Source organism: Rhyacophila brunnea, unplaced genomic scaffold (assembly GCF_057557595.1).
Source record: "Rhyacophila brunnea isolate RB1 unplaced genomic scaffold, BYU_Rbru_1.0 scaffold_3, whole genome shotgun sequence".
Taxonomy (NCBI): Eukaryota; Metazoa; Arthropoda; class Insecta; order Trichoptera; family Rhyacophilidae; genus Rhyacophila; species Rhyacophila brunnea.
In genome coordinates, this window is record NW_028232965.1 from 22729719 (window position 1) to 22756016 (window position 26298).

Consider the following 26298-nt stretch of genomic DNA (forward strand, 5'->3'; position numbering starts at 1 on the left):
TATTTCTCACGTGTCAGTATCAAGGCACGTGACGTAACCCGTGTCAATAATTTATCGTGTTTCTGAAACGTACCAAAGTATTTGAGATTTATTTTTATTTTGGGAATTGAAGCGAAGAATGCTTCTACGTACCTAGCATCAAAATAGGCTACAAGTAACCCACATAATATTATAAATGGTCGAAAAGTTTTATTGAATATTTAATAATATAATATTTTATTAAATGATAAGTGCTCTTTTTAATGACCTCATATTTATATTAACGATTTAGCTAATCAACTTTGTTTGGGTCTGAATAAATAATGCAGAGGCGTTACCTACTTTCTTTGCTGATTATATTAAGGATCAAACTTTTAATGTTACATTGTGATAATATATAAACATATGAATTAGATTAGAGTTTACGTGGAAGAACAAGGATAACCTATTGTTTTTTCCAAGGATATAGTCCGAAATAGCTGTCAACATACATTACTCAAATATTGTAGAGTACATACAAATATTGTATTAAATATACATATTAGTAATACAAAAAACTTTGTTTTAAAACCAATATGGTACAGATTTAAATATTGACTTGGTCGCTATTGGTATAACGTTAATTAACCATGCTTTTGGATTCAATCAAACGTTTAAAAATATGTGATTTTGACAGACTTGTAAATTGTAACTGGAAACCGGCAGATTTAAAACCACTACTCAATCGTTTTATTTCAATTATCAATTTATATTTTTTTTTATATAAATGTTGACAATGTCAATGTAGCTGAAAAAATAGATAATGTCTTCAAATAATTTAACTAGGTACATAAATATAGGTTAATTGGATTTTTGTTAAAAAAAACCTTATTTTATAAAAATTGACCTTTGATATTGTTACTGATTAAAATATCATCACATTGCAGATTCATTTGCTACAAGCTTCATATTATACATTTTATGTGTGATTTGTTGTAGTTCTTCCCTACCATACATTTTATTTTAAAATTAACATGCAATATGACTACTAAGCAGTATTAAAAATAATTTTAATATATTATTGTATAACTGCAGGATTTTTTTACTTTATGGTTGCTACATTATTAAAGAATGGATTAAAATAAAAGTTGATAAACTTAAATTATTTTAAATTATAAATGAGATACTCTAAAGTCTAAATCATATTAATTATAAACTTTATTTGTTGTAAAACACAAAGTGTATTTAATACACAGCGATATTATTTTATTATGTTCATTCTTGCAGTGAGTGAGTAATATTATTTTTAAAGAAACATGAATCTGTCCGTGTCAGCAATTATCCGCGTTTGTCAATAATAATTATTATCCAGGAACGGACAATAAAAAAACTAGAAAATGTTTTATAAATACTGTGTGAAAAACACAGTATTTATAAAACAGCATTAAATGTTTACACTAAAATTTTGACTGTATTATTGTTTCCAACATAAAAACTCAAAAAGAAGAAGTTCCCTTTAGAATATGTTTACAAAGAAACGTCTATGAAGCTCGGTGTAGCATTGAAATTAAAGTGAACAAGTAGGTACTTGGAAGTTACTTTTTCCAGAATGCCTGTGATTCCATTTATATTGACCGAGCGAAGTGTTCGCGTGTTTATATAAACTGAAGGGGATTTGTAAATATCAAATGCGTGTTGGTTTTAGTAAGGTTAGGCGCCGGGTATCATTCTACAATAATTATGGAACTATATTTATTTTTAATATGAATAAAAGTATTTCTGAAATACTGTACTTATCGATAGCATGTGAAAAATTTATAATAGGTACCTAATTATCGGACCTTTGTATTTTTAACAAATATTTAACGTATCCTACACAATAAACACATTGTAAAAAATGGTGTCACTACTTAGTACACCGATTTTACAGTTTTAAAATTGCAAGAAAAAATTCATTCATTTTTTTCCGTGACAAGTCTGTTCTGAAATAATCACCCGACACCATTGTTTTTAATATGTAGACACGGCGTAGAGTCTATCTATGCTGTAGCGTAGGCCATAGACAAAATGGATTCTATAACAAAGATAGCCCACCCTTTGGACGAATGAGTTGTCGGACTTTATTTTCATATGTGGTCGGCCACAGAACCTAGTTGTTTGGTAGTTTTTCATCCGAAATAATTGCGCTCAAGCGTGCTTTAGGGAAAACGGTAGGTACATACCTACATTTTGTTGGTTATTGGCCGAGCCCACGGTGAGTCACAACGAGTCACGGCATTTATGGGTGTAGTGACACCGCATTACCAAATGAAAACCCCCACATTACGAATTTACCAATTACTATAATACACCAGATGTAATGACCAATCACTATCTCCATAAGGAAAATAGTAGCCCAATATGAAAGAGCATATTTAAATAGTATTATTAATAATTATAGTTACTAGTTTAAATAATTAGGTATATCACTCATAATAACTATTGAATATATTATAGGAAGGTACTAAATTATCCCTTCAATTATTATACATACAGCAACTTCTGTCGGAATTAACCTGGCCTGCCTAAATTGTACGACAATCTGAAAGGTATTAAATATACAACAATATTGAAAAAAAAAACATTTCAAGAACCAAGTTCGTAATTTATTATGCAGTTATTTTGCAAATGCAAATACAAAAATATACCATTGCATGTTCGTAATAAATTATCTTGAAACATAAGAATTTAAAATATAGTATTTTTTATTATTAATTTAGATAGAATGTAGGTACATGGTGGAATAATTATAAAAATAGTTAATTAAGTACACCTGTAACAAAATTATAATTGTCCTTTCCATTTTCGCTTTTGAATGCTAATTAACAAAAAGGTTATTTACTTTCTACTATCCGAGCGTTATATGTTGAATTTATTTGCAGTGGAAATGCGCTATTTTCATCACCAATGCCACTCCAACGAGATATTAAAAGAACGCGAAAATGCGCAGGCAACTCGTCACAATTATAAATTATATGTTATGGAAGTATTCCATAACATAATATATATTATTATAACATGTTAAATTAAATATATTGGTAGTCTTACTGACAATAATAATTGATACCAATGATAATTCAATCAAACATGATCCGTTCTTAATTGATAAAATTGTGTTGTATGAAATATTATAGACATGTTGCAGGGATGCAAGGTTTAGTCATGCCAGAGAAAAATCTTTCGTGCTCGCACAAAGTTTTTTTAAACCCTCACACATAGCTTTTACGATTATATTAATAATTCTAAATGTATTACTAATGTTTTTGGATTCAGGCAAAAATGCTCGTATACCTACCAAAAATGTTTTATAAATTAATAGTAGTTAATGAAATAATACGATTTGGAAGTTACCAAGTCCGATTTTAAAAAAGATCATATGGGCCTGCACAGGGTGGAGGTTATACTAACAGATTTTTTGTTTTTACGAGAAATGGATGTTAGCTACTTGCTCAAGCTATTAGGTCCATACTCCAGGTCCAAACACAGATTAAAAAACAACATGTGAATTGTGCCAGTTCCGAGATTCGAACCATAGGTTGACTAAGTTCTAATACACTTTCCGTCACAAAACAATGGATTGCGAAATCCGGAGTAATAACAGTTTTATTCGAATTTTGAAATTAAAAATTACAGTAGTAAACATAAGCCCGGTCGCACATATAAAATCGTCTCGACTGAGACATGGCCATAGATAAAAAACGTCGGAAATGCTGCAACTTCTTTCCGCGCGCACAGGCGAGACCATGCTGGGACAGTTTGACACCGTTAGCAGAAACTAATAAAAAGCAGCATTTGCAGATAGATCGATATAACATTTTGCTATTCTTGAGTAAAAGAGTAAGTACCGGTTTGTTTTCATCGTGCTTGAAAGATGGGTTGGTACATTTATTTGTCGAGACAAGGGAAAAATGGAATTATCATCGATTATCCTTTAAGTTTGTAGGTACTGTAGGTAGTGTGAATATAATCATGATTTGGTATCCCAACAAATAGGGTTAGGGGAAACATACCAAACCACCATCTTTTTAATACACATGAATTGGTTATCACCGTTATCAGTAAAGTTATAAATTGTATTTCAATTGGGTAATCTTTATTCCTACGAATTGTTCGAGAATCGTTCAAAGCGGGCATCGACTGAAAATGAAAGTGATATAAAAATAGGTAGCGTCCATTGCCCGTGAAAGCTCCCTGCCTCATCCGACTCTTCGAATAATAATAGCTTTTAAAGTAATTAATTGTGTGCAGTACCTATATGCTTTCAATTTGTATATCAGCTAAATTGCCTTTCAATGGCAGGTGTTAAATAGGTATCAACCCAAAGATGTTAAGAAAAATGATATTCTGTACCTACTGATGGAGATGTAATAAAATTGACTATTGTAGATTATTTTTGACAAACTTCACATTTGTGCTCGGATATTTATTTGCCAAAGCTACATTGACATAAAAATACAATGTTATAAGCAGCGGTGTAGTAGGTAAGTACTAAATAAAATAGTGTTGGTTGCTGGTTGTCGATCCCCATCCCAAACACATTTTCTAGACTATATTATTCAATATTTCGATGTCTATGTACCGATTTTTTTTAAGTAACCCAAGTAAGTAAAAAACCAAAATCGCATAAATTCATGTTTACGCCCAGTTTACCGAGCATGAATAATAGTTAGGTACTCGATTTTCTTCGAAAATTACGACAGGATGTTCTATATTTAGGTAATTTAAGATTATTGTGTAACATAATATTGATGAGAACTGATTGAAGAAGTATCGGAGAGGCGCATTCCGGTCCCATTATACTATTGGTTACAAGATTATTTTTTTTAAATATGTAATTTAATATCATTATTTATTTATATAAACACGCAAAAATAATAACAGTAAGTAAGTAACAATAAAAATATTCTTTAATTTGTACATACTGAATGCATCAAATGTCGACAACACAGATGATATGATTTTTTCTAGAGTTATAAATTCAACCACACTAAAAACTTGATGTGTTATGACTAGGGACCGGATTTATATGCTAGTGCATGTTTTGTTAGGGTGTATGCACAGCTATGAGAGTTGCACAGAAATCTGTTTTGAAAGACACATAATCCAAAAATAAAATTTTATTGTGCATATAAATGCATATTTGAGACGTTAGAGCATATTTGAGACATACGTGCATATTTCATAAATAAATGCATATTTTAGAGCTTTTGAATGTATAGTTTTAGTTTTTTTTAATTATTTTATCGAAATATAACTAAGTTAGGGAGGAAGATAGTTTAGCTGCACTTGCATTTTTAATGCCATCTCCGAGCTGTGGATTTATCAGTGGAAAAAGTGAAGTCAACTCGGGCACTATTATTTAATGTTTGCCCAAGTGGACGTTGAGAGGTAGTTTTCTGCATATAAACAAAATACTGACAGATACATATGCAGAAAAATTTAATGCCAGAGCATAATATTGAAAAAAATAATGTATTTTTTTTCGGGCAAAAAACAGAAAATAGTATTTAGGAATAGTAGTGTGTCGTTTTTGTTTTTTAAGTTGTGTTTGGTTTACATTGCATTTATTATTCAATTATTTGTAGGTACTTGTGAAAAAAATATTTTGAAAATTGTAATTGATTAACTTTATATTCTTTGTTTGTGTTTTTTGTTCTGATATCGTATTATGTTGAAAAATTATTAACTAGTTATTCGATTTTTTGTCGGTAATATTGGGTAAAGTGGGTATTTATAATTATTTCCCACAAAAAATGACAATTTTAAACTGCATATTTCTTCGGTTTTAGTGCATATTTTATTGATTTTAAGTGCATACGTGCATGCATATAACCATGTTTTTTGTTGCATACAAATTCGGGCCCTAGTTATGACTTATGAGAGGCGAACCGGTTGTTGCCACCACTGCACTACGATCAACATAATAATATGTAATATATTATTGTGGTAGATACTGATAAAAATATATAACTAGATAAGTATAACGTTAAATAAGATATTTATTTTTTACATTTGCCTTCTACCGTTTTTCCTTCCATGCCGGATGTGAATTTTTCCAGTCTCCGTCCTTGCGCAAATGGAATGGAGAAACCGTCAGGGATTCTTTTGTACCTATGTACTAAGTAGATAGGTAGGAAAGTTATTTATATTTAAAATTCAATTATACAATACTGGGTGTTTTTATGGCTCAAATTTTCTCGTGAAAACCTGTATCAATAGTGGCCTTCTTTGAATTTGTTTGAGGGTATAGTTATTTTGTATTGCAACTATTTAAAGTTAAAGCTATAGGTATGTGCCATAGACGTTAAAGAAAAACTTTTTGTATAGTAATGGAGCCTAAACTTGTTATTCTACCATTATTTTATTAAGAATAATCTTTATAGAAAATCTAAAATGAGAGACCTACTTTTATATGTTTTGAATAATATAATGTATAGTATATGATGGGTATATGATCAGTGTTTCTCAAACTGTGGTAGGCAAAGTCAGTCTCTATAATACGCCAAAAATACTATAATTTTGTCTTACATTAAGTTCAATAAGTATATGGGAGTGTTCATATAATAACCAGATAATGCTACCTACTATTTTCAAAAGGATGAACCGTCCTATAACCGTGCCAATGGCATGGTAAGAAATCGCGTTTTCAATCGATCTAGGTATAGGTACTCCGGATGAATTCTGCCCTCGAGGTTACACAAGGCGTATTAATTTCTGTTTAGTTTTTCGTCACATTTTTGTAAAATTACTACAGTAAGTAATAAATAGAATTCAGATAGCCTATACCCCCATTACACTACATTTTGAAGCAGGGTTTTGAATGTATGAGTGTCCTACGAATATGAAACACACATTATAGACGTGCAATAATGTGTGTTGCAACCTTCAAATACACCAATATTGAATGAGCGTCAGGACATAAACCAAAAGCAGTTGTCAGAACAAAGGACAAGCTTAGAATGATGTATTCTTGCCACGTGTTTGAGTTTATCCCATATTCATCTATACTCGAGATTGGTTGCCTGTTACTCCACACCCGTTAGGAATTACATTCCCATTAATTCTGTGTCCCTGGTAGGTACCTACCTCTCAATCTGCGAGAGGGCGAGCTACGATATTTACATATCTACCTCTATCAAAAAACTCTCGTAATCTAAGTAGGTCAGAAAACCTAAAAAGGGTCATTAATAATCACTCATAATAATTACTACAATTATTTATAATGACAAATTGGGGATATAAATACTTCGCAACTAGGGAGCCCGCCTGAGTTAGATACAAACTATAGGGATAAGCTATCTACTCTTGGATTATTTTTTATGCATAGGATATGGCACTTTTGTAATCATTTTTCTTCGCGAAAGACAAAAAATATATACACACGATGCTTACGGTACTTTTATAATCATTTTCTTCGCATAATACAAAAATAAAAGCCAACGGCACGCGGTGTTCCCAAGCGGTCACCCATCCAAGTACTATCCGCGCCCAATGTTGCTTAACTTCGGTGATCGGACGAGAACCGGTGCTTTCAACATGGTATGGTCGTTGGCAAGCAAAGAGATATTTTTTAAATATAAATATATTAATGATGTTAATTCTATTTTATCAAAAAGAATCAAAACCTAATGTGTTTTTATAATTATTACTAAAATAGCTGACCCGGCAAACGTTGTTCTGCCATATAAATTATTTCTAGTGAATATTATCGTAAGTGTGTGGGGATGGGATCTATGACAGAAAGAGGAATGGAGCGCTGTAGATGATGACCACCGATAAAAACAAAAAAACACCAACCATTCATTTTCTCAATTCAAAATGAGTAATGATGTTCATAATGAATGAATTACCTGTGACAGGATCTCGTTGTTTAATGTTTATGCAATATCCGTCTTGTTTCTTCTTCGAATCACGATTTCTCGCGTCGATGTGCGGTCGCCAACCATGATTCCAGCAATGTCGTCAACAACAGGCGCATTGAATCGACGCACGTGCTCTCCAGCTGGTGTTTTATCAGGATTGATAACAATAGCGTGATTGTCACTTTGCAATTCGTGCATGTGTGTTTTGAAGAATTTCAATAATTCATTGTGCTCATTCAATATGGCGCCTGGCATTAGGCAAATTGAGGTAATTGTAGCCGCAACGTGCATCCACACGATTGTTGTCTTCACCGCCCATGAAGTAGATTTGTAAAAAATTATGTGGTTCGTTTGGCATTGGCAGCAATGAGACTACTTTGTGGTATACTTGGCCTTTGATTTTGAACGTAGAATGGAATTGTTGACCATTTGCCGCAGTATTGTGAACTATTTCTGTTGCTCTGAACGAAGTCATTTGGAAGCATGAATTGAATGTGCGAATGGACTTCAGGAACAGGTTTGAATTTGGAACCGTGCCGATGAGCAAGCCATTCAATGGTTCTGGTGGTGTCTCAATTTCTGGTAGTTGCACTTTTCCTGATGCGCAACACATCCCGGCTGACTCATGTTTGAATTTAAGCGCATGACAATGGGGACATTCTTTGTCCATAGCACCAATAAGCACTTTCGGATGAGCGGAATATTCAATATCTGGCTCGTACTCGAATGCGAGACGAAGGAACGAAGCGGATGTAAATGCTCAATATACTTGTTGGCGTTGTCAGTCATTTGCTCTGCATTTGTTAACTACGAACCGGCACGCTTGGCTCCGTTCCAATTGTCGTTGTTGATTTCGTTCAGCTCGTGCCTCTTGTGATTGAGATGCACGCAATTGCGACATGCTCACACGCACGTTTTTGTTATCTTGTTGGATTTGTCCGTCTGTTCTTTCTGCTCTACTATTTTGCATGTTTGTTGCTTTATTCGTTCGACGGCCCAAATGGCCCCCCTTGCGTCTTGCTGGCATTGTGCACTGTAATACACGCACACAAAAATAGATAAATTAAAATAAATCGTACAAAATTTTGCGAGCACTGCGTTGTGATATGCAGAATAAAATGTCAAAATGACGTGATGCTTCTGTTGAATTCTTCTCGGACGTAGCGCCATCTGTCATTCAACAACATAAATAATTTCGTTCTGTTTGAAATACGAACGACGGTTAAATTAAAATTAAATTAAAAAAAAATAATAAAATCGTGATTAAAAAATGGGAGGGTGGGGGTAGGAGGGTGAAAATTTGGGGTTATAGGTATTTTTTGATGCCAAATAATAAAAAAAATTGTCAAAAAAATAAAAGAAAAATTTTTCTGGATAGAGATACCCTAATCACCTAGCGGTATGAAATATACTTGTTGACCTATTCTCATACCTAACAAATATACATAAAAAAAATCATAAAAATCGGTCGAGCCATTTCGGAGGAGTGCGACCACAGACATCGTGACACGAGATTTATATATGTATAGAGATGATACTTCCACCACGCAAATTATTGCACAATACCTACTAATTATTATAGTAAGTAAATGGTCTCTTCCTCGACTTGGCGACCCAAATGAAGAATGAGTATTAAGGCGAAGTCTTCACTGAGCCTTTTTAAAGAGGCACCTAGCGGAAAAATACGAAGCTTGCAATTTGAGACATTTTTTTGATAATTTACAATTTAAATATGTATCTGAAAACATTAAAAAAGAAAAATATTTTTTATTTTAAGTCAAATACAAACGTACAATTGTAACAAATGTAATAAAATGTGAATTTGTTGAATCGGACCGCACCCTATTATTACATATATTTTATGGTCATATTTATTATTAAAATTTAGTTTAAGTATTAAGTTTTCTAAGCATCACCTAAGAGATTTTTGACTAATTCAGAGTTTAAATATTTTTTATATCTATTTTAAAAAACATCGATTTTTATAAAACATATAAATGTGCATAACTTGAAATCCTTTTTATTTATATCAAATTTTATTTATGTATGGTCCTAATATTGAAGCTTGATTTGATATAAATAAAAAGGATTTCCAGTTATACACATTTATATTTTTTATAAAAATCGATGTTTTTTAAAATAGATATAAAAAATATTAAAACTCTGAATTAGTCAAAAATCTCTTAGATGATGCTTAGAATGCTTAGAATTGTAGGTTTATCTTTGACTTAAAATAAAAAAATATTTTTCTTTTTAATGTTTTCAGATACATATTTAAATTGTAAATTATCAAAAAAATATCTCAAATTGCAAGCTTCGTATTTTTCCGCTAGGTGTCTCTTTAAAAAAGGCTCAGTGAAGACTTTGCCTTAATGTGCGTTTTACATATAAGAACCATCATCATTTATGGCACTACAACCCTTGGCGGGTCTTGGCCTCCTTCAAAAACAAAACTCCACCATGAACGATCCAGCGTCGACACTCTCCAGTTGCTTTTCACCAAGCATTCTTAAATCTCACGTTACAACCAAGAGGTTGTTAGAACAAAAATGTTGGCTAAAAGACAATATAATACACTCCAGTATGCGTCCCTGCCGACATGAACCATCATGCGCAGCGTTTGCTCGCCTGTTGACATTTCCGCAGTAGGAAATGTATAAGCCAGTCGACGGGGTATGCTTGCATGGGCCACTGAGAGGGGAAACACAACCACCAGACGGTGTAATGGGCGCTGAACCTAACGTGCTCTCAATTAGTTGGTGAGAGTTTGTGGAAAATTTATAAAATAATTGTTGTTAATGATATTAATATTCAATATCTTACAAACGCATGATGTAAATTATTTCACTAAAAATATTCAATATTTCTCTATACTTAAAGTACTACACACATATGTAATCGTAATGCTAATTAACAGTGGTGCTATAATGTTACTAGCGGTATTTAGCATTTTATATGAAATTGTACTTCAGTGTGGTCATAATCATAGATAGGTATAATATATCGTCGGTGTTTTGTAAAAAGGGCGAATCAACCAAAATGCTACTTTACAGGAGGAGGATTTTTAACTTTTGACATTTATTTGTTTTTTACCTGTAGATGATTATAAATATCTAACAAGTTTATAATAAAGCTTAGAAAGAATACTGTCATTATAATAGGTATTATTATATAATATTTTAAAAGGCCTAATATGTCACATTTGCTTTTTATTTTGTAATTTTAATTAATTTAATTTTAGTCGATTATCGTTTTTAAGTACTTTCCTGTAGAGATAAAAATTCGCCGTTTTTACACAACAAAGCTAGTGGGGTACATATTGTATTTTCATTAAAAACTCGATTTCGCCACAATGGTTGATTCGCCCTTTTTACAAAACACCGACGATATTATGTAAAGTCATAATACCTAGGTACCAAAGATCAATTCAATGCAACTAAACAAGATTTCAAGTTACACATCTTCATAAAAAATCAATATTTTTAAAATTTAAAATATTAAACAAAATAATATATTAAAACTATTTAGAAAATCTTTTCTTTACCCTAGGACGGACATACAATAATAATATAATAATAAGATAAGATCCACATTATTTATATATTATGATCTTATCTTTGAACTTCAAAAATAAAGTTTCTTATTCTCTCGCTAGATACCATTAGTAGAACTGCCTTAGCACTGAGCTGCTAGCATTGCAGTTGACATTGATATTATTAATTCAATGATTGATATTTTTATAATCATGATTTAAAAAAATAGTACATAATGATGTATAAATATATATTAGACATTATTATTTCTTTTAGTTCCCATTAAAAAAAATATTTCATAGAAGTGGAAAGAAATAAGTACAATATTCTTATTCTGAAGGTTGTCACATGTATGTATGTAAGTACTATACTAAATGTAATGTAAAATACCTACCAAACATTGTAGATACATGAAAAATTCCACAAATCAGTCAAAAATAAAAACTCTGCCAAGTAAATGTTATCTCAAAAAAATATTACCTAATTAGATTATTGTTAGTTATTTGTAGAATCTTTGACTATCCTTTAAAATGAAGTAAATACACCTCAGTATTTACTTGTATACAGTGTGTACAAACGAAACCTGTTCAAACAGCTTACAAATGGTATTTGCTATTAATGATGAACCAGGTGAATGTTGGTACAATGTCTTGTCAAGTGCAAGATAATCAGTTTTCTCACAGGCTGAATTCGATAGTGATGCTTACAGATAATGTAACGCAGAATGTTCCACATTGAACCACACGGTTTATTCAGATGATTTGTAATTTAAACGAATCAACAATAATGATTTATTATAATATGTATGACGTTAACTTGAATAAATTAAAAATCAATAGTTTTTCAGTACGACTCTAATAGATAGACTGTAACAACGTATCGCATGGTATTCTAAATCATGGGTAGCATATTTTTATCAATCGTTTACTATTATAATAATATACCAATTGTATTTTTAATTTAAACAATTTACAAGCAATATTAACGTGTTCAATTGACCGGCTATAATTGAACTATTTGCGAGTTTGAAAATGTTATCCCATATTTTAAGAATGACTCTCTGGGTTCAAAGTTTACTAGTGGGAGTGTGCGTGTGTCTGCTGCTACTAGCAATACACCTGCAAAAATGTGATCACGGAACTAGTATTGCCCAAATGTATCCCAGTCCATTATTGGATCTACGCGCCATGCCATCAGAAAAGCTAATCATTGAAGAAACTGCAAGACGTTTACCTAGTCTACCATTAGAAGCTTGGGAGAAAGTGAAAAACATTTGCCATAAAATATATTACAAAAATGCAAGTTGTGCACTTTACCCAGTGATATATAATTTAAAATTTGAAAATACATATTGGCAGATACTGAACACAAGCAATGGCACGTTTCATCTTTACGGAGCATATTATGACATGAGGCCTCTTCTTACAGATCCTGTGGTACGTATTCTAGGAATGATCGATAAGATTGAACCTACCGTTGAAACGTATTGTCAAATCTGGATGGAGTCTCAAAATGAACCTCTCATTATTAAAGCAGACAAATATAGATATGTATGGTACCCGACATGGGGAAATTTTATACAGGACACCGTTCAGCCGTACCTCATATCCTGTCCAATGCCAGCAGGATATCAAGGCAAAACACCCGTCTCGGTATCCCTCGTTGAACATATCTGTGATAATGCTACAAACAATGTTCGAGTTATCTTTGACAAGCCTGCAGAAAAGAAGAAATTCGCTGTTTGTGTGAAAGGTCTTGATTTTCTTTATACTGATCTGTCCGTCAAGTTGGCAGAATGGATTGAACTTTTGCACATATTAGGTGCTGATAAAGTATTTTTTTATACGTTACACGTGCATGCAAATATATCAAAAGTTTTAAATTACTATGAGAAAGTAGGGAAAGTGAATGTCACTCAATTAACACTGCCCGGTGGACAACCGAACGCTCCTGGTTTTCAGCACTTGTATTTATCTAAAAAAGTGGCAACGAAACGACAAAATGAATTGATCCCGTACAATGATTGTTTTTACAAAAATATGTACACTTATGATTATATAGCTCTGTTGGATATCGATGAAGTAATAATTCCAGTCGAAGTTGACACATGGAGTGAGCTTATGGAAAAGATGGAACCGTTATCCCTCTCAAAGAATCCATCACCAGCTGGTTCTTACAACATTCGTAATGCTTATTTTTATGATGATGTACAAAAGATTCACGGTTGGCGTAATGACATACCTGCGTACATGCACATGCTTCAGCATGTTTACCGTGCCAGAGAATTCAGTGAACCGGGCAAAGCAGTAAAATGTTTTCACAATACACAGAAAGTTTTGGTGCTTCACAACCACTATCCTTTAGGATGTGTAGGGAGAGACTGTATTTCATTTTCGGTTGACCCAAAACACGCCATCCTACATCATTACCGTGGTGATTGTGTACCGACTACAAAAGAAACCTGTCAGCAAATTCGAAATGAATCTCTTTTTGATGGCACTATATGGAGATATAAAGATGTTTTGATGAAAAATGTGATGACTTCATTACGTGATATGGGGTTTTTCTATTAGAACAATATCTACTTAATAACTGTACATGATTGCGCCATTGAGGTTTCTTTATTTACTTGTCAACGTGTTGAAGTTAATTGAAAGTGAACAATAATATTTTATTTATTATAATTTGAATATTTAACCCGTAAAGCGATGTTTTATAAAATAATGATTGGTAGGTATTATTTTAAAATAAATATTAATGTACCTAACTATTTGTTCATTTTTCTAGACTAAATCTTGGGTAAGAATATAAAGAATAAACCAACATTAAAGTACCTAGATTATTACAAATTCAAATAGTAAAATAATATTATCTTACCCATGTCCAAAGATGTTGTTTTCATCTAGCTATACCATATTATAAATAGACATTATTATAATCTACAAGTCTGGAGAATAGAATGATGTAGTGCTTGGTATTTCTTAGCATGTCATTGGTAAATAATCGTAGATAAATCTTAAAAATGTCAATTTCTTCCGATATTTCTCCACATTTGAGAATCGTACCTTTTTACAACTAAACCAAGAGAGTACCTAATGCACTATTTGTGTGTTAGATAGATGTTTCTTACAAAATTATTCTTAAATATCACATTATTTTCTTACACTTCCCTAATAACGTTGCTCCACGAACACCCAAAAATTCGCCTGTGGTGCAATTTTTAGTAGTAGGTACCTATAAGTTTAAATAAATTATTATGCTATCGCAATAGGTAGGTACTAAAGATTTTTAGGATTTCAGTGATATAAAAATATACCTACCTATCCGATTATTTAGGTATATTTTGTGTTGTGTCATTGTGTATAGGGGAAAATTTGGCAAACTATTATGGTAGATACATGGAGATCCTGAAGATGCTATAAGACAGAACATGGGTTGATATTATAGAAAAGCAATTTCGATGGAAAAACTGTTATTAGATAGGTAGGTAATAATTGAAAATTAAATTTGACTGTCAAATCGACAGTACCTAGAAACTATTCGAAAAAATACTGTAAGTAGTTTTTTATGAAATAAGGGTCGACCTAAATTTTTACTTGTTGTGGGACTAAAATTTGAAGTCGGTACAGTGAATGCACAACTGATTCAGCATGTTCGATTCTAGAAATTGGTTGTAATTCCCTGGAAAACTATTTAGTAGGTATGTAGATAGGTAGAGTCTGTCTTCTATAAGCTGGCGTGTCGGTTTTCCCCCCGTTTCAACATCCATCTCATTTCCTCCCATTGAAAACTTGCAAAAGATTACTTGTTTTGGTCTTTCCTTTATTTCTTATACTGTTGTTAGTCATCACTGAGATATTCCTCGGTAGTATAGTGGTAAGTATCCCCGCCTGTCACGCGGGAGACCGGGGTTCGATTCCCCGCCGGGGAGATTTTTTGTTACTGTATTATTATATTTTCATAACAAAAATTTATTGTTATTTCAACTTATAATCCGTAAAATTCTCGGTTACAGCATCGGTCCCATGGTGTAATGGTTAGCACTCAGGACTCTGAATCCTGCGATCCGAGTTCAAGTCTCGGTGGGACCTGTTCTTTTTGCATGTAAACATAAAATATAAGTTAGCGTCATCAAAACGCTATATCAAAATTAAATAATATTATGAATATTTTTTAACGACGTTTTTTTATATACTTATTTCTATGTATTTTATTACAAAAGTCATTCACTGAGCCGCCATTCTGACGGTAAGTTATACTGGAATATTTATTATATTTTATAAAATGTTATAACCAAAAACGTCGAAGAAAACAGGTACTATTAAATTTTTATGTTCATAAATGTTTTATAACTTCCTTGTTACAATAAAATTAATAATAATTTTAGTAACATTTGATACTTGATAAAATAATAATGAGTACAACCGGAAGAGGTCACTCATTCAATTTATAAAAAACGGCGTCTTTAATTAATTAATAAAAAATAATATAATAATTAATAAAAAAATAATATTGTAGTGTTATTAAATCTCAGCTGAGGCTTAGCTTAGTTAGATGTACATTTATATAGGATTAAAGAGGATATAAAAAATATATAAGTATATAATACTTATTGTCATATTACTCGTGATGGGTAGGTACACAATATTATTATGCCATTCAATCATCAATGCCGCAAATCAAGCTTCAATTTTGGGACCATACCTAAAAATCGACGGTTTTTATAAATATAAAAAATATTAAAACGATGAATTAGTCAAAAATCTACACGGTGAACAAAATATAATAACTCCTGACATAAATATGTAACAAATTCACTGACTTAAAAAAAATCTTTTTAATGTTTTCAGATGCATATGTATTAATTAATACAGTTGAAATTGTAAATTATCAAAAATATGTCTCAAATTGCAAGGTTCGTATTTTTACGCTAGGTGCCTCTGCTGGTATAAGCATCGCCCTTAATGATTAACCCATGTGCTATTATAATTAATAATACTCGCAGGGCAGTGCCGTCAAAAAAAGTATGGATATTTTCCTTCGATACGAGGGCTCGGCACTACTTGCACGTTAAATTCTCTCACCTGATACACTTGGATAAGTATACAAAACGCTTTGATGTTTGGCTGAGCTATAAACATATCATGATTAATAATTGATACTTTTGTCGTCTTAAATTTTCAAGGAACATTCTTTTTGACCATCATAAAGTGGACATTGCCCAACAACGTGATTTATATTATCTTCATTGTCGCTTTAGAATTGACATTCAGGATCATTATTTCTTTATACAGTGTGATTCAGTAAGACTGTAGTTATTAGCTCCACAGCGATTAACGGTTACGATTGTTTCACTATCAATCACATATATAATAAATAAAATTGTAACTTATTGTAGGTATTGGTATATTCCCAAATGTTAGGACAAAGGACTTGCAGAGTTTGCTCTGTACCTATTACTCGTCTATTTTTCGTTTGCCAATCGATACTCGTTAATGTCTTCCAAAGTTTAGCTACCGGGTGCGTAGAATATAATATGTTAATAATTTTATACGATTTACTATTACAATTATTATTAGATATCTAGGTATGTCCAGGAATTTAAATGTTAAATTTTCTTACAGATTGAGTGATTTCCCTATAAAAATCACTGAAGCAGGTTCCATTCCGACATAAGTGCCACATTTATATGGAAAAAAATACCACCATCATAGCTATATAATACTGTGACTTTGTATAAAAAGAGGTCCCCTTTGTCTCACGATCACATGTTTACGCTCCATCGCCTCCATATATATACAAGAAGATTTTATTCAACACCCCATTTGAGTCATTATTGACCCAGGTTTCGCCTTTCGACATCGTCAGGCACTATACAATACTCACATATTATTATGGTAAATGCACACTGACACACAGTATAATATAGTTAATTCTCGTTTATATTATACCAAATAAAAACATTACTATTAGGTAACTAAATATATATAAATAATTAGTATAAGTAACGGATAGCATCTGAATTTTTGGAAAATTTGAACTGTTTAGAACTACCTACATTAGATGTCCACCGTTAATAAGATTAAAATGTTATTAAATCTAAGATAAGTTACACCTATAATACCATAAACGAGTCAATTTTAATGATATTTTTTATCTCACGCGAAGTGAACAGATAAAGTTAGCAAAGCAATTTCCTTCCTAAACCGGTACGCACTATAAAATATTCAAACTGTCTGGCATATTTATGAAACTTTTAGTGGCAGAAAATAAATATCTCAAGTAACTTTTTCTTTTTGTTGTTTTGCGGTAATCTACCTAAAAGAAAATTTTGCGCAGAAAAAGTTTAAGTTCACTTTTTCTTACGAGCGAAATGAGGCAGGGACAGAAATGGAATATTCATAATGCTACGAAAACTTCAGGTACCTACCTACCTATATAACCTTTTTAAAGGAATTTTAAATTGGGTAGTAGGTACCTTGTGCTTGAAATGATTGCACGTGTTTAATTAATTAATTAATTAGGGAATTTATAAATTAGATTCGATTAGTAGACATCGGTAGTGATAGGTATACTTTGAAGCCACTATTTTGTAAGTATTATTGTATTACTTTTTCGATTTGCGCTCTTGTGCAGTAAGAAAATATAACGGTTGTATGAATTAGCTCTATTTTACTGGTACACATACACATACCTAGAGTTGGGTATTTCCCGAGAAAATCTCAATCTCGAGATTCGGGATTTCCAGAAAAGAATTCTCAAGAATTCTCGAGATATCGGGAAATTTAAAATAAACCTGTAAAAATCCTAAAATCAGTGTAAAAACAGAAATTCCAAAAAAATATGATTTTTTTTTAAATATTTATGTTAGAAGACAAACAAAATAGAAGTAGGAAAACAAAAATAATACAAAACGTTAAAATAGAATTTCAAAAAACACAGACTGTCTGACAATCGCGTACGTTTTTGAGACACAAAATTCCCTGATATTGCAAAAATTGCGCTCATTTTGAGTCGACGTTGTCTTAATTGTGTTAAATGCCCCAATCAGTCTTTGAACGTTTTGTGTTTTCTGTCCACTTATTTCTTATAGAAAATCGTTTTTTCAATTTATATTTGATAATAAAGAAATCCCGAATCCCGAGAAAAGATTCTCGAGATCCGGGATTTCCCGAAATGTTAAAAATTTCAATTCTCGAGATTTGCAAAACCCAACTCTTCCCGTATGTGTAAAGATTTATAAAGATACTTACTTTAATTTTCATATTTTTATGTACACATACACTGGAGTGACTAGACAACACTGATAGCCAAAAATATAAAACAGATGAGTACAGTAAAAACGAAGGTACTGTTCGGTTATCAGGAATACAGCGCAAAACACATTTTGAAAATAGCCGATAAACTGGATTATTTGTTAGGTTAACCTAACCTAACCCAACCCAACCAAACCTAACCTAAACTAGCCCAAACTAACAAATAATCCAGTATATGGGGTATTTTCAAAATGTGTTTTCCGCTATATTCCTGATAACCGAACAGTACCAAAACGAAACAATAAAGCGGTTAGTCGATAGTGTGCGTGCGTAGGGGAGCCGTGATAACTGACTGGCAGCCGATGACCACGTATTCGTACGTATACGTACATATACAATCGACGAACCGCATCATTGTTTCGTTTTTACTGTACTTACCAATCGAACGGTAGATCAGTACATATAAAGTACAAATCTTAAACGATAATAATATTCTAAGCTAGATGTTGCGATCGAGAAATCTCAAAAAATAATCTAGAGAAATTAGTTTATAGAAATTTTGAGTATTGTCATTTCTCGAGAAATCGTTTTCAGCAATCATAATTAAAAAACTGAATGGCAATTCTCAAGAAAATTTGATTTACCAGTTTTTTACCGGAATTTCTTAAATTTGTCGGTAAAAGAGATAATGTAGATTTCTCGAGAATTCTCGAGAAAACTTCGAGAAATTAAAAAATCGAGTAATCAAAACTCAAGCTCTATTCTAGACGTATCAATAAGGAAGGTGTTTTGTTTCATGAACAAGCCTCATGGGAAAAATAAATTTCTTATAATTCATGTAATGTATTATGATTTTAATAACTAGGTAGATACCTTATGATGTTGTTGTTATATGTACTTACAAAGACAGGGGCGGATTGAAACAGTCGCGGTCCACAGTTAAAAAAATGATATTTTATTTTCTCATCGATTTCCTTCTAACCACTGATAAAATAGCCTGAGGACGATAAATCTATTTATTATATTCTCTATGTTGAAGTATGTAAGTTTTTCCTAAAAAAAAAATTAAATTACATATTATAAAATTAAATATTTAAGTACTTTTATTTGCTTAATATTTATTTTATTTGGGGGCCCCTTGTCAGTCGGCGGCTCTACTCCTGCGCGTACTTAGAGTATGTACCTACCAGTAAATCTACCCTGTACCTACAAACCCATTCAATTTAAAAAAATCTTTTGTTCAATATTGTAAGCATATTATACAACATCTCACGGAGAATCTGTGATTGGTATGAGTGCAGTTTCACCGAACTATTACTGGCTCTGGCAGGAATCCGTAGAGTGAAAATCGCCCTAATAGTAGCCGACTTCCAATAATGAATATCATATGAATATAATCTTGTTGAAATATTAACATATTTTAGCAATCAAGTGTACTTACGTATAAAATAGCATGTATGAGGCAATACTTCCAACTTTGTTCAATTTAGTTGTAAGATATTATGTAATATTATATTTTACTGTGTATACAAAGCAGAAAGTCTTTGTCTTGAAGGTCAGGACTTTTGGGTTGGTCAATTTTATTTATTGTTTCCGCGAGAGCTCCCAACTTTTCCAAATCTATTACCTATATTCAAAGCAGATAGTGGATATTCCTAGCATACACGATACATTTATTTGGAATCAAATAGGGATTACGCTTTGCGATTCGATGACCGGTTTACAGCTTATATATTATATTTATTCTATCCCAGATCCTGTATAAACAATAAAATTGATTTTTACAATTCTATATTGTAGTATAGTGTAACTATACATCGGCGAGCTTTACCATTTAAATTTAGTCACTGAACTCTTTTATACGTTGTATAACGTATCTATTCTGGTGTTAACATTTTCTTGTAAAAATTAATTTACACATCTGAAAAAGATTCATAAGAAAATAAACAGATTGTACATATGTACCTATTCGTATTTTAAATGCATTCTTTGGATATCCTACGATGTTTGTTCTTATACAAGCATAATGCATCACCGCCCAGAAACGGATATAATGCAATGTATATATTATATAACAAATGTTTCATAATAATTACAGTAGGTAATAATGATTATGTGGCATTTCTACATATCTACATTTGCTTGTTTTCCTAGTTTATTCCAGTATTTTATGTGTGTCTAAATAATTATTATATGTATGCTAGAAGTTCATCCAATTTATAAAACATACACTTAAATCACAAAGAAATTAACATTAGGCCTGATTTTAGATCGAATGTCAAACTTCAAATTTCAATTCATGATTTCAAGACTCGTCAACTTTTGGCAGTGACCAAACACGGTAGGTATTTATATATCATGAAAGTTTTAAAGTTTATATCGCTGAATTATATGCGTAATCGATAATATATTGTAGTTATTTATTCGCCTATTCGACCCTTGCATTCTGACGGTGCTGCTTTACGGTAGCGAATCATGGCACCTTACGAAGGCTCAGAGCAACCGTATACTGAGCTTCGAAAATAGATGTTTGCGACGAATACTGGGTGTGCGGTGGTATGACTTTAGGAGCAACGAGGAGATAAGAGAACGCACCAAGCAACCTCTCATCACGCTGAAAGTGAAGAGGCGACGTTGGACCTGGCTCGGCGACGTGCTGCGGATGCCAGAAGAGAACTTCAACCTGGCTTGCCTGTTCTTCAAGCCGACCGGATTCCGGCGTCCTGGAAAGCTGCTAAATACAATCTACAGAGTGTATACGGCGGAGCTACGGGATGCTGGTTTGACCTGGAATGAAGCAAGAAGACTGGCGAGCGACAGGGATTCTTGGAGGCGCCGCGTGGTGTCCATATGCTCCAGTTAAGGGGCGGATATGGCAAAAGAAGAAGATATTGTATAATAAGTAATTCTATGATTTCATTAATTTGTGAAAATGGCTGGAATTCACTATTTTATTTCGGAAGTAAGCGTTCCATTTAGTTTATTATTTTGTTCGACTCATTCTAATGAGCAAAACAAAGAAATGTTTAGGAATTGTGTCAGTTTAGTTTTACAGCCATTTGGAAATGTCCCAAATAGATTTTCCGAGACAGCGGCTTGGCCGGATATTGCTTGCCGGAGGAGCAAATATTTTCCACTGTCTTACGAGACTCGCTTATGTTCTCATTCTTACTACCATATGTCACTCATAAACATAGACTACATCTTTTTGTAGCATTTCACGTATGCTTAGTTGAAGAGAGGTTTAAACTTTGTCTTGAATATGCTGAAATAAGGTTGAACACAATACTACCATTCACAATAAAAGAGTTTACCTATATTTAATATTAACTCTTTGTCATAGTTTTTATAACAGGCGAAACTATTCCAGTATCAAGATAAAAATTACAAGAACTGTAAATAATACACATTACATGCATGTCCTTTTTTTTAAACTTAGGTACCGGAACTCACTTATTGCCAAACTTCTTACTAATAAACAAAATCATATTCAATATCATTAAATTTAAAGCAACTTTTCCTATGACATGAAGCGCATAAAAATTGAAAAAGTGAAAATATAAAAACAAATAAACAACTAAAGTTATAAAAAATAAAATTGTAAAAACATATTTGAATAAAAATATATAGTGATTTCCATGGTCCCCATATCCTGAACCGGCCTCCCAGTCCAGGATCTTTGGCGGGCCCCCCTATCACTAAGGTTAAAGGCAGTGTGACGCTATATAGTAGCGTTTTTCAAAATGGTGTTCGAGGTAAAATTAAGGGTATTCAGTATATCAACAAACATTAATCAAAAAATGCAATTACACAACCACACCTTTTACAATGTTAATACGCCTGAAGAAAATTATCGCCTTATTATTGGGTAATTAAAATTATTTTTTTACGATTAGAGCAAATTTGTGATGTGCGTTTATCTCACTTATCTGGTCGATCCCCCAGGCTAGAGCCTTGTCAGCCCCCCTTTGTGGGGGCCATGGTGATTTTCAAAGTTCAGTCCAATTCTCGTCTGGCAAATTGTCTCGATTCCTTTTCTTAGAGTTAGAGTCTATGGCCGAATGTCTTCCACTGAGTAACCACCGATCAACGTTTTTTGAAGGATCGAAAAGTCTTAAAGGTGGTCCGACACGTTTGATGAACAAAAGTACCGAAACTGTTTTGGTTTTCAACGAATCTCTTATTGGGGTAATAATTAGATTCATTTGCAAAAATTCGCGTTCAGATTTATTCGAAGAAATGGTAATAGAATTCAATGCATAGGTATATAAAACGCGATAGTTTATCAGGATATGTCTTTTCATATGAGATGATTCAGGAAAATTGACTTCGTACTATGTAAGCGCAAACATTGTATTAGTAATCATTGATATTATAGTAATGTATCTATGCATGTATTTAGTGGAACACCAATTCAAGGACGTACGAAAAAATATGTAAATTGTTGTTTATTATTACAACTGTATACTTACTGACATCTGTAATTTAGGAACGGGCCTCGTATGAAAATCGATTGTATATAGTTGGTACGTAATCGTATCATATTTTTTAACCCCTACCGAGGAAAATATCTAGCATAATATGTAAAAATATTATTTTCACAATTAATGCATAATGAAGTTGACAGCAACACTATTTTAATTCGTTTTGTTTATCTCTCATATTCTACAAAACAATGCTATAAAAAGTTTGAACTGCGCAAAAGACACATGTGCATTTCAAGCCTCAATTTTTGGAAAATGTAAAGTTATATTATACGATTACTTAAAGTCCTTACAATACCTTTAATTTAATTTTTCTTATTTTTGTTGTGTTTGTTTGTTTGTGTAATGTTTCATATAAGAGTAGTATTGATTTTTGAATATTCAAAGCAGACCCCAATTAACTTTGTTATGCAACATTCTTACCTAACCGCAAGTGTTTGTTTTTTGTTTAATTTTATAGCCAATTTAGGTAACTCGATTGGTATCTATCTTTTCTAGAGGTGTCTCTGGTTAATGTTTTATCAGTCGGAAATACCAAAAACACGCAATCGAACCATGGATTCCTACTTAGAAAAATTGTTCTTTATCAAGCTACTTCCGTAATACCCTGCATAGCACGCCATTGTGAATTGTATGTATGTATGCTACGCGTACTATAGTATTGTCCATAACTGATGATGTAATTGATTGTAAATTGATGTATTATAGATTGATGTATTATAGATTGATGTATTGATGATAAAAGGATTGTAAATGATACTTACTCTTACTGATTTTCTATCGTCCCGTGGGGGTAGGCACATTATAAATGGCGATGAATAAATAAACGAATACAGATATTACAATTTTTCAGAGCAGTGGCGGTTTTCCACGAAGCATACAATGCGGTCTATTCTCATCTAGGGATATTATATTTTGTTATTTGCATTTTATAATTGTCAAAAGAAAGTATTATATTTGCAGTCTTAAATGTCATTGACGTTTTTTTGCGATTATCTCAAAATAGCCTCAATTATTTATTGCGAGTCCATCATTCATTTCATAATCTTGATTATCGATTCAATTTAAAATATATATTTGGGAACATTCCTATTCAATATTTTTTTTCGATTATCACATTGTTCAACATTCAACAGACAGTTAGTTGATCAACAAAAATCGACATGTGGGTACTAGGCATAATTGACAAAATACATTCAGTAATATTTTAGTTACGGGCACAATCTCTTTTATTCCTCTATACGTAGAATATATTTTAATATATTATATACATTAATTCAAATCAATTTGTATTAAATGGGTGTCATCATCATGAAATAATGTTAATCATACATTATGTTAGACTCCATCTAGTTTTTGTAGTTCACATTTTCGAGGAAAATAATTTGCAAAAAGACCATAAATCATACGTGATATATGGGATAGTATTTTTGTAGGTGTATTATACAGTTTCAGAAGCCAAAAATAGCTGAATTTCAATTTTAGTGTGATGTAGTCAATCCACTAAAAGAAAACTGAATATTGTGTTCCTACACTTGACGAGGGTTATTCAAGGTTCAATGAATATGTGGCAGCACCATACCTTCATCAATGGTAATATACGACTTAGCAAACGGTACCGTAGTGAAAAGAGAAATATTTTATAATAGCATTCCTGAAAACTACACATAATATATTCCATTCTGACAAGCATTTTTAAACTATATAGGCACTCAAGTAAATATAATACTAAAAACCATTAACTTATACCACGACAGTGACATCCCGTGAGGCAAACAGGTCATACACTTCTTAAGGGTTGCACATTATACAGGGCGGCAGATTTAAAAATAATTTCGTATATTATCTGCTTGCGAACAGAGTATGTCAGATATATCAATAGATGATTATTTCTGAACTGTAAAGGTTTCTGTTATATCTTTTCAATTAAGATCGCCGTACAATAATTAAGGTAACCATTTGATTAAAAATATAAATTTCCACACATCAAAATGAACACGTTAGCAAAATAGGTCAAATAAGTAAACGAAAATTTTCAATAATGACTCTTATTGCAATGTGTATCTAGGTAAGTATATTTATTTTTCAATCATAATATTCATCTGTGCTCTCTATCTATAAAAGAATATCTACAAATTTATATGAGCCAACCCAGGTGTCTATCAGTAGACTCGTTTATGAGATATCTTTTATTATTCACATCTTAAGCTCCATTGATAAGTAAATACTCAAACACGTCAATTAACTTTTATAAATAATTATTGCACCCTTAAATACTTTCAATAACGTAAAAGCTTTTTTGTTCGCGCTTTAAAAATATGTTGAGCTTAAAATTAACAAGGTACCTAATCACACACCTACCGGAAAAAATGTTTTTTTTAATAACATTTAACCGCAAAACTATTTCTGCTATTTGCCAATCTCGTTTTACATCCGTAGCGTCGTAGCAGTGTCGTAGCCCTCGTAGCAGGACCGCGTAGCGTGACGTCAGAGACAAGCAATTTTGGCGGGAGTCCGCAGTGGCCTTCCTTTGACTGATGGATTGCCTGTCTCTCCCCTTCCCGCCCTCCGCCCCGCCCGAAGTCTGACCAAAAAGACCGATCACTTCTGACGGAGGTGTACACATTAAAGCGACTGGTCGATGTTCGAGGGTCAGAAGGCTGTGTGTCTGCAATGTTGTTGTTTTGATAAGAAAACGAGGTCAGTATTGATTAAATATTCTCACGTGGTGATTGACATGCATGTTCTGACAAATTTCAACTCTACAGATCTCGTCAATACCACTATGTACTAATATAAAATATCGTACTTGCAGCAAGTCATCTCGAGTAAATAGAGTAGTAGAGGCACGTTTGCACATCCAAGCATTGTTGATCGTACTGATGAATCAAGAGTACCTAAGTGTTCAGATAGTAGCGGTAAATTGGAGAGGTTAGGTGTGGGTAGATAGGCTATCGCTATATAGGCACAAATAAAATGAGCGGAATCTAGCATACTTTGTCCACATGATGCATAGTTCCAAAAAGTATCTGCTTTTTCATCTAATAGTAAATGAAGGAAAACATATTGGCTTATAAATCTCAGAAACTGGTTTCAGTTCAGCGCTCCATCTAGAATGGTCATTAAACGATTGTAGGGTCACACTAAAAACCGGCTGGTTCAACTC

General features: G+C 32.5%; 2 protein-coding genes and 3 non-coding genes across 5 annotated transcripts in view; 4 read left to right on the forward strand and 1 right to left on the reverse strand.

Annotated features, from left to right (window-relative positions):
- The window catches only part of LOC147068066 (uncharacterized), a 120636-nt gene that overhangs the window by 12715 nt on the left and 81623 nt on the right, over positions 1–26298 (forward strand). The window lies entirely within an intron of this gene.
- Positions 7432–7550, reverse strand: LOC147068067 (5S ribosomal RNA). Its single transcript, XR_015071412.1, has one exon. It is a non-coding gene; the product is annotated as a 5S ribosomal RNA (ribosomal RNA).
- Positions 12284–14225, forward strand: LOC147068068 (uncharacterized). The gene has a single exon (XM_085953332.1). It carries the CDS (start codon positions 12424–12426, stop codon positions 13963–13965), a length of 1542 nt encoding a protein of 513 aa, XP_085809458.1. The 5' UTR covers positions 12284–12423; the 3' UTR covers positions 13966–14225.
- On the forward strand, positions 15252–15323 carry TRNAD-GUC (transfer RNA aspartic acid (anticodon GUC)). The gene has a single exon. It is a non-coding gene; the product is annotated as a tRNA-Asp (tRNA).
- TRNAQ-CUG (transfer RNA glutamine (anticodon CUG)) lies at positions 15412–15483 on the forward strand. The gene has a single exon. It is a non-coding gene; the product is annotated as a tRNA-Gln (tRNA).